Source organism: Nestor notabilis, unplaced genomic scaffold (assembly GCF_000696875.1).
Source record: "Nestor notabilis isolate BGI_N333 unplaced genomic scaffold, ASM69687v1 scaffold8117, whole genome shotgun sequence".
Lineage (NCBI taxonomy): Eukaryota > Metazoa > Chordata > Aves > Psittaciformes > Psittacidae > Nestor > Nestor notabilis.
The window spans coordinates 511-15,084 of NW_009936871.1; the positions used below are offsets into that span (position 1 = coordinate 511).

Consider the following 14,574-nt stretch of genomic DNA (forward strand, 5'->3'; position numbering starts at 1 on the left):
GGCTTTGCTTGTAGGGTGCTGGAGGGGCAGGACTCAGCCTAGGTGCAGACAATGAGCCCTGATGGTGCTGAAGCTCTTAAGGCCAGGATTTGCCTGAGGACCATCCCTTGTCGCCTGTGAAGCCCATGTGAGCTGCAAGTGGTTCTCGTTGACTTGGAGGCTCCCAGGCTGGGCTGTGGGGCAGGGCTGGGATAAGACCCTTGGTCAACCTCAAGAGCTTGAAGGGGTTTTCAGCTCGGCTTGGAGCTGGGGTTCCTGAGCAGTTCCACGTGGATGTGTGTTATCTGCAGCACGGGGCAAAGCTCGGGTGTTGGTGTGGCTTTGGGGGTCTTGTGCTCAGCTCCCAATGATTTCTTTCTCTGCTTATTTCATTTCAGCAAAGCCCTTTGAGAGTGGGCAGTACCTGGACATCTATGGAATTACAAGAGACCAGGCTGGGGAATACGAGTGCAGCGCGGAAAATGACGTCTCGGTCCCAGATGTGAAGAAAGTAAAAGTCACAGTAAACTGTAAGTCCTGTTGTTTTTTAACCTCTAAATCCAATGAAGAAGAGGGTTGTGGCTGAGAAGTCTAATGTAGCAAACTGCTGCTTGTGGTGGAACTGTAGTGTGTTGGGTTTGTGTCAGTGCAGTGACCTGTGCTATTTGATGCACAAGTATAGTCTCACCAAAGGAAGGTAAAAATGGACTAAGGTTCAAACCCTCCTTTTGTCTACTGGGGATAGTGGCGTTGGTGCAGGCTTTGGAGCAGGTTCTCTCACTGGACTGTGGTGGTGAGATGGAGGTTTTGGAGACATCTTTTGAGTAATTGTCTGAGTAGCTCCTGAGGACTGCCGTGGTGGTTGGGCTGAAGTGGTTCTGATTTAATTTGTCATGGTTGTGCAATAATATTGGGAGACAAAAAGCTGCTTGAAATGCTTTTTGGGTGATCACATGGTGCTGCATCACCATGGAAGTTTGAAATGCTCCTGGTAGAGGCAGCAGGTTGTTTTGTGTGGTTCCCCAGGGCGAGGGCAGGAGGATGCTGCTGGGGTGATGTCCCCACTTGGTGGCCTCGGTGGCTGCCAACAGGAACCACCAAGGTGTCTGTTACCTGTTGCTACAGCCCATCAAGTCTGACCACCACAGGGAGGAGGTGTTTCCAGCTGGGACTGAACTTGCTTTAGTGTTTGGTGTGACACGAAACCTTCAGAATGGTGTTTTCTTTCCCTCCAAAATGCAAAAAACATGGAAAGAAAACTGGGATAATTCCTCTTGTTTGTTCTAACACTGCATTTTATGTGAAGTGCAATTACCCAGCTTGTAACTTGTGGCAGTTTCTGGTTTGAATTTTGCTGTGGTGTCTTTACTGGCTGCAAATCTTCAAGGTGTCACTTTGTGTCTCCCTCCACAGGCACTGTCCCTGTTGAGAAGCTGTAGGCAGCAGTGAAGCTGCTTGTCCCAGGTCCCTGCAGGGCTGGGGGTGGCTGATTGGGCTGGCTGTGCTACTCAGGCACTTATGGGATGTTCTCACTCTCAAAAGCTGACCGGACTATCCTTGTTTACATGACACCAGCGTACTTATAGTCTGTGCTGTCCTGGAACGTGGTGGGTCAGTGCTCATACCCCAGCTGGACCATGCTCTGGCTCTCACAGACAGCTCTCCGTGCTGCTCGGTCACAGAGGCTGCTGGCACTGCTGTGACCATCGGCCCTTGTTTTGCAAGCCACAAGTACCAACCTTGTTTGCAGAGCAGCTCAATGAGGCTCATGTAGAGTCCATCACTGGTCTCACTGCTTCTTTGCCCTCACTGACATGTTCCCGTCTATCAGCTTTGCTGAATTCCCAAAAGCAGGCAGAGCTCTGAAAACTAGGGGCTATGTGGGATGTGGACACAGTGGATGGTGTCCTATGGAACAAGCGACTTCCTTTTTGCACAGTGGGGTGATACTGGCAGATCATCATTAAAACGAGTTGTGCAGCTTTGGCATGGGTGTGCTGTGGGTGGTTTGGGGTGACACCTCTCACAATCTGTACTCCAACATGGTTTGTGGTGTTAGGTAGATAACCTTCAATAAGGAGCAGGAGGAATTGTGAGCTCAGTCTAATTTCAGTAAAACAAATGCTGCAGCTGCGTTATTTCATATCACAGGGATTTTAACAAGGGTGAAACTATCTCTCTTGGAAGCTTTGTAGTGCTCATAAGAAGGGAAAAGTTGGGAAGTGGTGTTTGGGGTTTTGAAATAAAAAGGAGCACTATGTGGCAAACTCATGAAGTCTCCTTTTCCTTCTGAACCAGCATATAACGTGCAAGAGTCCTAGTTTGGATGAAAGCACCAACTTAGCTGGCCAAAGCCAAAACTCAAGCTTAACTACAACCCCAGCTGATGTGCCATTGACATGTGCCCTGCACCCCAAGTCATGTCAAAGCTGGAACCTTTTCTGGCTGCAGTTCACTGTTTTCTTATCCTGAGGTTTGAGTCTGTTGGTTGTCTTTGTGGGTGAGAAAGTTTGACTCTGATGGTGTTGGGAAGGTGAAGCAGAGCAGTGATGGTTTGCTCCTGCACCGGCCACCGCTGTGGGTCTGCACAGCCAGCAAAGGTCTTGCTGTGGAGCTGGGAATGGGACCAGTGGCTCCCATGTGGCCAGCAGCAGAGGCTGGGGGCAGGTGGGATGGGATTTGCTTTGCTTAAGCAGTGAGCCAAGGGCATAACGGGGGAAGCAGCCTGCCTGTGGTGAAGGATGCGCAAGCTCAGGAGGTTCTGCTCCTGTTCGGTGCACGCCACAGGCAAGGGCTGCTCAGGTTTGACTGTGCCACACACCAGAAAGGTACAGTAAGAACCATGTTACAGATTGCAACAAGCAAGCTCAGCAAATACTTGAATAAAATGTCTGAGATGAGCTCTGTACCAGTTCAGCTACCTAGGCTAAGCTGGAAGTGCCCTTGGCCACGGTGAGGATGCATGTGGCACCGTGTCGGATGCAGGCAAACTTCCAAGTCTGCACTGGGGGTACACAGAGTATTTTGATTTTAGTATTTCTTAGAACTAGATAAGAAAATAAGGAGGGCAAATAAAACTGAAGCAGTGTGAAACGAGGATCTGGGTACAGCATGGAGCAGCTTGTGTACATGAGCGATTTGTCGTAGTCAGCTAATTGCTAATGTGCTTCTGTTTGGAGCTGTGCTTCTGTTTGGAGCTGTGCTTGTCTCCTCGCCAGTTATGCACAATGCAAAAGCACTCCCAGCATCTGCTCCCCGCTGCTGATGCTCATCCGTTGTGACCAGGCAGAAAACCAGCACACAGCGTTCAGGAGAAGGCCATGCTGGAGCTGGGTGCTGCTGGAGAGCCTGGGATCAGCCCATGGGCACGGTGCTCACACTGAGCGGGTGGAATGTGCTGCGGATGGTGCTGAGCTTTGCTTCCTGCACGTTGGCGTGAACAACCCTGGTCCAAAAGGGATGTCATGCATGTGATGAGTCGAATGATGCCTGATTGCTGTCTGTTGAGGTGGCTGGGTAGGGCAGCTTTCCATCAGTAAAAGCTCAATATTACACTTAGGAGAGCTGTGGTTTCTCTGCTGGTCACTATTACTGAAACTTGAAAATAAATTTGATATAAATTGCGTGTAAAAAGAGAGGAAGCCTTCAGGTCCTTCTGTCATCCTGTGCTGAGCACTTTCCTCTCTTGAATGTTCTTAAGTCTTCTTTCTTCAAGGGCCCTGAAGATGCTGCGAGGGCTGGAGCAGCTCTGCTCTGGAGCCAGGCTGGGAGAGCTGGGCTGGGGCAGCTGGAGAAGAGAAGGCTCCTGAAGGGGACACCTTAGAGCAGCTCCAGGGCCTAAAGGGGCTCCAGGAGACCTGGAGAGGGGCTTTGGACAAGGGATGGAGGGACAGGACAAGGGGAATGGCTTTAACCTGCCAGAGGGGAGATTGAGATGAGCTCTGAGGCAGAAGCTCTTCCCTGTGAGGGTGCTGAGGCGCTGGCACAGGGTGCCCAGAGAAGCTGTGGCTGCCCCATCCCTGGCAGTGTTCAAGGCCAGGTTGCACACAGGGGCTTGGAGCAACCTGCTCTAGTGGAAGGTGTCCCTGCCCGGGGCAGGGGTTGGAACTGGAGGAGCTTTAAGGTCCCTTCAACACAAACCAGGCTGGGATTCTGTGATATACATTGAAATGTTCATCACCCTTCTCACCTGTAGTGCTTATGATAGAAAATACTCTTGGAAGTAGCACGTGTGGCTTATGCTTCACCTCCTGCTCTTGCACCCTTGCTGCCTGATGGACCATCGTGTGCTGCATCTCAGTCTCGGTAATCCCCGTTTTCATCTCTGTGTCCCTCCAGCATGTCTCATACTGTGATGTTTTGACAGACCATCTCCAGCACCCAGGCCGGTGACAGCCCAGTGCTGCATTTGCATGGATATGATCACTTAACCACTGCTTCTGACAACTTCTAATGCTGTTCCACTGTTATTAAAGGACCATTCTTTACTGCAGACCTGGTACCTGTAGAATAAATCAAGGTTTTATTGTGCCCAGTTAATAGAATGTATCAATGAGCCCTGAGTGCTTACAGTGGATATAAGCATAATTTTGCATATGGATATTCATCACATCCAGCAGTTGTTCAGCCATCCAAGCATGTACAAGAAAATTACCAGGTTTAAATTACTTTCTGAATTTCAAGTTTCTTGGCTGGGCAGCTTCCACCCATACATAAACACCCGGCTTGCTGCCTGCCTTCCCACACATGGATCTTGTCTCTAATGGCGTTACAGGTTTTCTTTATGCAGTTTCATATTGCACAATCTGCATTTTCTACTTAATTTGTGTCTGTCCCCTGTAATTTTCCTTTTAAAAACAGTGGTCTGAGAATCTATGGTGCACTCGTCTGCCTGAGTTCTGAGGAGGGACAGGGGGGAAAATAAAGCCGGAAAGCACTTGAGGCTGCAGGTTTCTGAAGAAGGAAAACTCTGCCCGGTCAAGTTAAAATAGATGAGATATAATCCAATTTCATTTGGCAAGTAAATCTTATTAGCATTTCCCATTACATTTTAATAAAGCAAATACTGATTTATAGATGATAATATTGAACCCTACTTCGCATCTGGATTAGCAGGACTTGAACACATTGCCTGAAAGGTGGTCTGAAACTCTCCGTGTGGTGCTGTTGCTTTGCTGACTCTCCTCTGGCTTATTAGTGCCGTGCTTAAAACCTGTACAAGGCAGCTGCTAAATGGGAGACTCTGCAGAAGCGTTGGGGCTGTGCTGAGATGATGAAGAATGGGATGTGTGCAGCAAGAAACGGGCATTCATTTTAATTTATATAAGGTTGTCAGCTACCCGAGTAAATAGCAAATGTGCACTTTAAAGTGGAGCTGTATTGCAGGATTCCTTTTTTTAGGTAATATTCATTAAGGCTCTGGGTTTATTGTAATGGTATCTTGAAGAGTTCTGTTAAAGCTGGATGCTGCAGACTTTACTGAATTAAGATCTGGTGGCTTTTGAGGGAGAAAAATGCCATTCAGTTGAAATTAAAAGGCAATAATTTAATTCCAACTTTTATGAACCCCACAATGCTGCAAATTGAAGGCCAAGTTCAGCCAGGCTTACCAGGGAGGTGAAAATTACAGTTCCTGTGCTGAAGGTGCCTACTTGGCACTGGGAGTGCTGGGGTGGTCTGGTCCTGCAGGGGATGTTGTCTTGGCTAGCTTGGGGTCTTCCTGGCAGCACAGGGGGGAGGACAGGCCTTCACTGCTGAGCCAGGACACCCAGGAGGTTGTTCTGGCATGAGCTGCTTTGTAGGAAATGATGTCTAGTGCAGCCTGGTCTCAAGGTGCAGCAGCTCTCCTGCCTCTGATCGCCACAGTCTGCACAGGAGGAGGCTCCTCCGCCAGGTTTTGGAGATGGTAAATACAAACAGTGTAAGGATAACTCATACTGTTGTAGATGTTGAGCCATGTCAGCTTCCAACAGCATCTCTTTGCACAGGTATAGTCCATTAGATCTTGAAAATACTGAAAATGGAAGATGGAAGTGAATGGATTATAGGATAATCTGTAAAAACCGTGTTAAGAGTGTAAGCTGTGCCCCTGAAGCAGTGTTGCCAGTAGATGTTTGCCCAGGCTCTCCATAAGGTGTCTCCAGGGATGGCAGCTCCATGGGCAACATACTCGTGGTCATAGTCTTTCACTGTACATTTGTCACAGTGACTAATGTAAAACCACCTCGCAAAATTGCTCTGAGGATTGGGGTCTTGCCTTTAGATCTCTTTGGAAGCAGCAGACTTGTGCTCTCCATGTTCACCTCCTTACGGTCACCAGCCCTAATTTAGCTCATCTTTATTTTTGGGTCATGTTTTCAAAGGGATTGACTGAATGTTCCTTTCCTGCAGATCGCTTGGTGCCAGGGAAGGGCTTTCTTAAAGAAGGGATTTAAACCTGAGCTAGGATGAGGTGTTGGGTTGCTGTGGAGGGATTATTTTGGTGCCTGTCTGTGGCTAGGGGACTTGCTTTCCCTGCGAGCAGGACACTGCAGCTGGGCAGCCCTGGTGACCTGGCTTTCCTCTTTACCAGCTGATGAATCCCAAGTGTTGAACTTGCTCCTGTTTGGTTTCACACCATTTTCTCTATATTTTACCTGTTCCAGGGTTCTCTGACAATGATTTTAATGAAAACCCCACCAGCAGCAGGCCCAGGAGTGATGTCTGAGCGAGCAGCCAGGGCAGCAGACCCTGAGCAAAGCCTGCAGACAACACACGCTCACGTGGAGGGAGCTTTAAGCCAAGCCCAGATTGCTCATGCATGGGAGCCATGGTGAAATGCTGCAGTTAAGCTGCGGTATCTGCTGCTGGCCCCTGCTCTGTGCAGGAACTGATGACCTGACACCATCTATTCTTACAAACCTCTTGGTGATTGCTCATCCTGTTATCTTCCAGCTGCTTTCACATCTTTGATTGCTTGAACAGCTTTTTTATGGGGATTGGAGATAAACGGACTGGCTTGTAATTCCCTGGCTCCTCTTGTGCTCTCCTTTCCTGAAAGAGGCTTATGAAGGCAGCATTAGGCACCTGCCCTGGTCTTCCAGGAGCTCTTGAATTCATTTTTGACTATGTTTTTGGAGTTCCTTTGGCAGTTGGTTTTGTATCACTTTGGTTTATTCCAGTACTTGCTGCATTATTCTTTCCTTGCCTTAAATGAAATATAAACCCATTAATTGTAGTCACTGAATTGGTCAAATTGTGTGTTTGGAACAATGCTGCTCGTGCGCTTCCTGCTGTGATGGTTTGATGAGACACTTTATGCTGTGGGTTTGGTGTGTTTGTTGTTTTTAATGGAAGGAATGTGTGAGTTTCTTGTAGGAATGTTAAGTCCTGGCTTTGGCTTTGCTTGGACAGGTTAGGGTTTGTGCAGAACAGCTGAACTCATTAGCATTTCTTAGAAGTCTGCCTTACTGTTGCTATGGTGCTTTGCATAATATTATGCATAATACTCTGATTTTACTTTGAAATCAGACATACTGTACAAGCCACTCTATCCTAATTATATCTGTAACATTAAACCTAATGGGGAAAAGCATGAGAGGACTTTGGTGTTTGTTGGGGCTCCTGATACCTGGACACGTTGCTGTGACTTTATTCTCCCAGGAAGCATCTTGCTATAAACTGTTGCTGAGGGAAAACCATTCAATGACAAGTGTGTTTTGGGTTCAGCAAAGAAAACTTTCCTCAATCAAGGTGAATGGTCATTAAATAAAAAGAGAAGGCCCAAATATTTTCTGAAGATCTCGGTAGTTCTCCTCTACTTCAGTATGAAATGATTTGGAGCAATATGTACTTTAAATTCCCACTTCTAAGAGAGGAGGAATGGGCCTTCAGCTTAAGCATAAATAAATAACTCTGATTCTTTCAATTTTTAATAGCCACAGATGTGCAGCTTCATGGTTACATCCCTGGTGAAATTTAGGATTGGGGAGGTGATGGTCAGCATTGGCTTTAGGAGACCAGGCGTCATTTTGTTGGAGGAATATAAATGTATTTCGATCCCTAAGTGCAACATCAGTTTTGGTTTCATTTCAGACAGCATGGACAATGTATTGAGCAGTTGTATGCGTCTGAGAAAGTCTTTGTTTCTGCAGTGCTGTTTGACAGCCAGCTAGAGAAGGAACAGCCACCTTGTCTAGTGTACCAGAAGTTCACAATAGCACCTGCAGTCAAGGGTGCTGCATCTCACAGCCTCAGAGGACTTGAAACCTCATCAAAAATGTTTCCTCTTGGTGAGGACTCTTCCAACCAATTACAAAGTTGTTTTTCTTTTAAACCAGTTAAACCCAGTTCCCTGAACAGAACTGTGGGGAAATCACTGGTTTTCTTTACAGCGTCATTTGTGTCGTGCAAATTCAGTCATGCCAACCCTTCAAGCAGGATTGCACCCACATAAGATGAAGTTGTATGTTCATATTGGACCGTGGAACTGAAAGGCCTTATCTTGGTGTTGCAGTGGTTGACTTTCTCCATCTGTCTGAAATTCACACATTTAAAGCTGCATCGTGTAGGTCAGTCTCTCTTAATCACAACGTATTTCCCCATATTGTGATGATGGAGAGCAATTTGCAGCCAGAATTCCCACCGACTGATTCGGGAGGTACATGTGCATTGGAAGATTGAACCTTGCAACACCCTCCCGAAGTACCAAAATCACACTCTGCAAAGGTAAAAGCACTCTGGAGTGTGGTTCACTGGCTTCCATGAAACACGCGCTCCTAAATTCTCAGGTTACCATCCAAAAATGAGGGTTTTGGCTTCTAAGTCACCCTGGGGACCCCTGGAAGTCTGACTGCTGGTTCATATTTGGTTCTGTTAATGGGTCAGCAGGTTTATTGCAGTGGGAGCTTTCCAGAATGAGACCTTGCTCTGTTGAAGTGTGGGTGAGGGTCATGCTGGTGCACCCCATGGGCTCACACAATGGCTCAATCTGCAAGAGTAAGAGATGACCCTGGCCAGGCATAAGCTGTGTCCAAAGCATGACTCCAGGCTGTGTCATTTCCCACGTATTTTCTGGTTTCTTTGGGAAGGCAGCTGTGAGGATTGGTCCCCTTTTGTTTTGTCCTACCTGCCACAGACCTGGGGAATGGACAGTGTCCTCCCCTCACCTTTTTCACCTGAGAACCGTCACAAAAGACTAAAGTTACAGCTGCCTTGCAGTTCTCAAAGGGGGCTGACAAGAAAGCTGGAGAGTTGAAGGGTGCGTTGGCACTCTGCAGAGCAGGCAGGTCAGGTGTGGAGCTTCATGTGTCAGCACGTTAAATCTTTCTCTTGACTTGTTTTTCCTGCTGTTGTTAAATATTAACCTAATTCCAAATATCAGACTCTGTGTTGTACAGATGTTCTAGTTCAGTCGTCATAACTTTTACATCTGAGTTACTATTTGAATTAAAAAGATGTAGGGAGGCCTTCAGAGGAATGATGGAGAGGCCATCGTTCCTGCAGCACGTAGTGCGCAGCCGAGGGCAAAGAAATAACACTGTAATAAGTTTCTATATTGGTGGGTAAAATCTGTGAGAGTACAAAGCCACCCACTCCAGCTAAAGGAGATTAGATGCTAGCACAGCCGAGATGAAAACTTTGATCATGCTTTAAATCAATAATAGCAGAGCTTGTCTTTGGGTCCAGCCGTCCAGATGAGGAGCTGCAAGTCAAATATTCCAGGTGAAACCACTGCAAATAGGAACAGGTTGGGGTTTTTTTGTGTAAGATAAAGATCTTTGAAGAATTTTCTGCTGTTAAAATGGAGCTTTTGATGTGCACAATGTAATCGGTTTTCCTACTTTTGGGAGGGTTTTGGGTTATTTTTGGCCAACGTTAGGACTTTAGGATTCAAGGTCAACATTTACATTCTTATCAACTCGATTAGTAAGCGATTCTCATCACCGAGATCACTCGTATGCATTATATGATGTCCAATCTCATAGTCACACTTAATGAAAAACAAACCATTTCAGTGAAAACTGGTGATATATCTAAAACCACCTCAGCTGCTGGGGTGGAGAAAGAATGTAGTTGGTTGGAAGAAAATCTCTTCCTTCCCACTGATGGGGAAAGAAGCCTCTTCTGAAAGCAATGTTTGTCATTTTATGTCCTTTGGGTATTTTTATTAACATTTCAGAAGAGAGATTAAAACAATACAGTTCAAGTTTGTGACTCGAGTGTAATTTGGCTCCAGAATTAACATTGATTTCTTGCTGTGGTGCAATAGTTGACTATTAGGTTCTGCAAACCACGGAGCAGTTACTGCTTATTTCTGAAAAGCGCTGCTCATATTGAAGCGTGACAAAGTTGATTATAATGTTCCTTCATGTAGATGGCATTCTGCTGCCACAGCACATAATCAAGGGCTTTGGCAAGATGAAACGAGGGCTTGTATTTGAAGAAGTTGGAGTATTAGTACTTGGGATAACTTGCCAACAGTTGAGGACACTTTTCATCTTCTTAAGGAAAAATCTCTGCTTCGCACTGCCAAGTGATTGTATTATTGTTACTTATTATTATAACTATCATTATCTGGGCAGGGGGAGCTGCACCCTGTGCTTGCCAGTGGTGCACTGCAGACGTGGGAGGGAAGCAGCCTGTGGAGTGAGCTGTTGCTTCTCTCCATGAAGCTCGCAGGTTGACCCATGGCATATGGGGCTGCATGACAAGGATGCAGCTTGGCTCCTTCAGTGGAAGAGGACATGATGTTCCAGTGTAACAGAAGCATTGCTGCTGCGTGGCCCAGCTTTTGGCAACAGCTTAAACCACTAAAAACCACCCCGGGTTCTCCCTTCACTATGTGAAGAGTGTCTCCAACACTGGTCTGTGAACCACACTGAGGAAGTAAAGGGCTATTACAGCATGTGCAAACAAACCCCTTTTCAAGCTCTGTTTTCTTGCGAAGCAGCATGTCTGATCCAGCCATTAGAAGATTGTTTCTGTTGTTCAGATCTGGACTTTATTGTTTCAGAAGCCAGTGGGTGCTGATTGTTTGTCACTTGTGGTTAATTCTGAGGACTGCCATGATTGCCCATTTGAAAGTAATCTCTGTTCCCCATCCCTGGGAAAACAAGTCCTTTGAATAAAAATTACTGATTTGCACATATTTACACTCTGCCAGTAGTTACAGGTCCACATATTATATAATTAAGGTATATCAGTAAATGCAGTTTGTTGTTCATGCACCTCTGGGCTGTGCTGTAACAAATAGTAGAGCATCCATGACATGCACTCCTAATATTGGTGAAAAGTATTGTCGATATATTGTTGATAGTTGTTGCAAAGGCACAAGGTAAAGGCTTCATGTTGCTGGTGGAAGTGTGAGGACCACATTATGAATTCATGCATAAAAACATCAATCAAACATTTTCTCTTACAGCTTTTGAGTATTTTTTTCCACTTGTGCTGTCATTTTAAAGTCAAAACAAGTTGGCAGTCAGGTTCTGGCCACCTTGGTGCATCCACCTCTGGTGAAGCTGCCTTTCCTGCAGCTTTCTCTTGGCATCAGGAGGAGCTGGACTGTGTTCCTCTCATGGGCTGGCTCCCTGCATGGTCCATGTGTGGCTCCCTGTCATCTTCAGAGGTGCTAAAACTTCACATCTGCAGGTGGGTGTTAATGCCTCCCCTGGAACGTGCCGCTCTGCGGGATGAGGAGTTTGAGTGGATGGGAAGAGCCCTCCTGGGCAGTCAGCCCTGTATGGAGGGAGTGCTTTCCCCCAGCTCTGAGCTAGGGCTGGCTCTTCAGCCTCCAGGCGATCCCACTTTAAATGCCACTAAAGTACAGTGCAGGGAAATTGAAGTCTTACTAGAAGATGACTCTCCTCTAAAGAGCTTCTGCATTTGAAGAAGCAATTTGAAGTAAAAAGCAGGCTGTGCTAGACTCCAAACTGGAGCCAAAATTAATGGAGAGCTCTTCAGCTTCCAGGAGTGTTCACTTGCCCAGATTGCTCTTCAGCAAAAACAATTACTTAAGATATTTCTCCTAATAGTCAACACACTGGAAAGCAATATCTCTCCTAATAATTGTAGTATTCCTTGTCACATTTGGTCCAAGAATGTCTTCCTTGTCCACTGTATGCAAGGTGCCTCTGAGGTGATAGTCTAAAAGGGGTTTGCGTACAACTGGGGTTGTGAAAAGACCAGTCTGAACAGTGTGTCAGTCTTGCAGAACTCGCTTGGTTATTTGTCTTTATTCATTTTTCCCTGCAGCAGCCACTGCTGCTTTGAAATAGTCCTGCAAAAGAAATGTGTTTACCAGAAATCTTCAAGGCCAGGTTGGACAAAGGGGCTTGGAGCAACCTGCTCTAGTGGAAGGTGTCCCTGCCCGGGGCAGGGGTTGGAGCTGGAGGAGCTTTAAAATCCCTTCTAACGCAAACTAGTCTGTGATTCCAAGAACTTGTGGGTGTGTGGGTACAGCTGAAACATCCCCATGGGCTCCTACCCTGACTGCACTCGGCATTTCAACAAGACATCCAGCCCCTGATAAGTCTGTAATGATATTGCTACAAGTCTCTGTCCCCAGTGGGATTGCTAAATTGGGGTTTAATAACTTTTGCAGTTTGGTGGTTGTTAGCAAGCGTGTGGTGCAGGCACTAGATCTGAGCTAGGGGAGCTTTGAGAATTGATATTTCAGCTTTTATAGTTTAAAACAAAGCAGTGCCGCTGATGCAGAAGAAAGGAAAAATTGCCAACATCATTCTCCAGGCATTATAATTCATAAAGCTGGTTCTCTTCGTATTTGCTGCCTCCTCTCAAATAAAAACAAACTGTTTTGAGGCTACTGTGACCTTTTTTAGACCTCAGAGCTGCAGAGCAAAGCCAAGCTTTTGTGGTGAAAGCTCTGATGCCTTCGGGCACGGCAGAGCTCGCTGCTGCTGCTGCTACCCAGGTACCAGTAATGTTATGGGCCATATTTCTTCAGGTGCTTTGATCCCTGTTGCACTCTGTGTACCCAGATCACTGTAGTCATTTCTAGACTGGAGGAATTCAGCTCTCAAAATCAGAAACAGTCATTTCAAAATGAACTACTTGTATTTTGAACAGAATTCTGTTTCATAGCAAATGCATCATCGCTCGGGTGCTTGCTACTTCTACCACTGGAATTATTAATGGCAAAAGAGAATCTCAAGAAGAAGTTCTTCAATGAACCAACTAAATGTTTTAAGGGGGGATATCCCAGTATTCCAGACTTCTCATGTAAAGTTCAGGTCCACATCCAAATGTTGATGTACAATGTATAGTCTCTTCTTGAGCAATATGTGCCATTCTTTGGAAATAAGCAGTTGTAACAAGAATATTAGGTGATTATCAGGGGCAAACTGCAAAGCCCTGGACTCCTCTGGTGTTGGTAAATGCCTCTTATTTTTTTGGCGTGTGCTGTTTAGATGAACTTTTAGGCAGAAGCTCTTCCCTGTGAGGGTGCTGAGGCGCTGGCACAGGGTGCCCAGAGAAGCTGTGGCTGCCCCATCCCTGGCAGTGTTCAAGGCCAGGTTGGACACAGGGGCTTGGAGCAACCTGCTCTAGTGGAAGGTGTCCCTGCCCGGGGCAGGGGTTGGGGCTGGAGGAGCTTTAAGGTCCCTTCAGCTCAAACTATTCTATGATTTTGATGGTGATTTTCCCTAGTGCAATACCTTCGTCACATCCTCTGGTGCCCTAAGGATGCCAATCATATGCGTTTGAAGAGGACATGGCCATGGCAAGGGGGTTGGAACTAGATGATCTTAAGGTCTTTTCCAACCCTAATAATTCTATGATTCCATGGCAAAGCAGGTGCTGTGTTCACCCAAAGAAGCCTGTGCTGGGGAGCAGCAGTGGTGTTTTTACACAGGTATATTGACCATGCTGCTGGAAGCAGAAACCGATGCTCCCTTTATCATGGAGCTGCCGATCGAAACCATTAACACCAGCAGAGTGTATAAAAGGAAAAGTAAAATGTGGCTCAAAGGAAACAGGGTGGTTTTAGTTGATACGGCCGTATCTCCTCTGGCAGATCCCTTTGGGCTGGCAGGAGGGCTGGGAAACCCCTCTTAGAGTAGTACTGAGGTTTATTTCCGTAACTTCTTTGCTTTGTTGTCAGACACACAAACTTGTCCTTAGAGTGTTTGAAAGCAGCTCATGTTTCTGTGGCTTTACTGCTTTCAGCTAAAACCCCACTTTGGACTCTACGTGTGTGCTTGTCACAGATCAGTTTAGATTGTCCTGTTTCTATCAACTCGTATCTGCCACAGATTACTGAGGAGGAACCCAGAAACCCTTTATGCAAACTTCACTTCTTTTTAATATAGAGCAATAGCTTGTAGACCTTTTCTGGCTCTTTCTCATTCTTCATGAAGTACATATGTATATCAGCTATAACACACTGTCAGCGAACAGTGGTTTTCAATCAAAAAGACTGTCAGTAAAGCTGATTCACTAACAAGAAAGCTGTCAAGCTGTGACAGCTGCTGTCTTTGCAACCCCAAACAATCTGTTCAGTGCTAACTCTGACTTATGCTTCCATTTATTATACAGTAGTAATGAGTTCTGTCCTTAGAAATATCATTTTGGTGAGTTCACCTAGCTACTTTGTTATGG

The 14,574-nt window shown here is 46.1% G+C and overlaps 1 protein-coding gene across 1 annotated transcript in view; it reads left to right on the forward strand.

Annotated features, from left to right (window-relative positions):
- Positions 1–377: 377 nt before the first annotated feature.
- Positions 378–14,574, forward strand: part of LOC104408837 (neuronal growth regulator 1) — a gene marked incomplete at both ends in the record, with an annotated part of 31,383 nt that continues 17,186 nt past the window's right edge. Inside the window, one exon of the mRNA XM_010018560.1 lies at positions 378–509. Coding sequence (XP_010016862.1) covers positions 378–509 — 132 coding nt within the window. The remainder of the gene's footprint in view (positions 510–14,574) is intronic.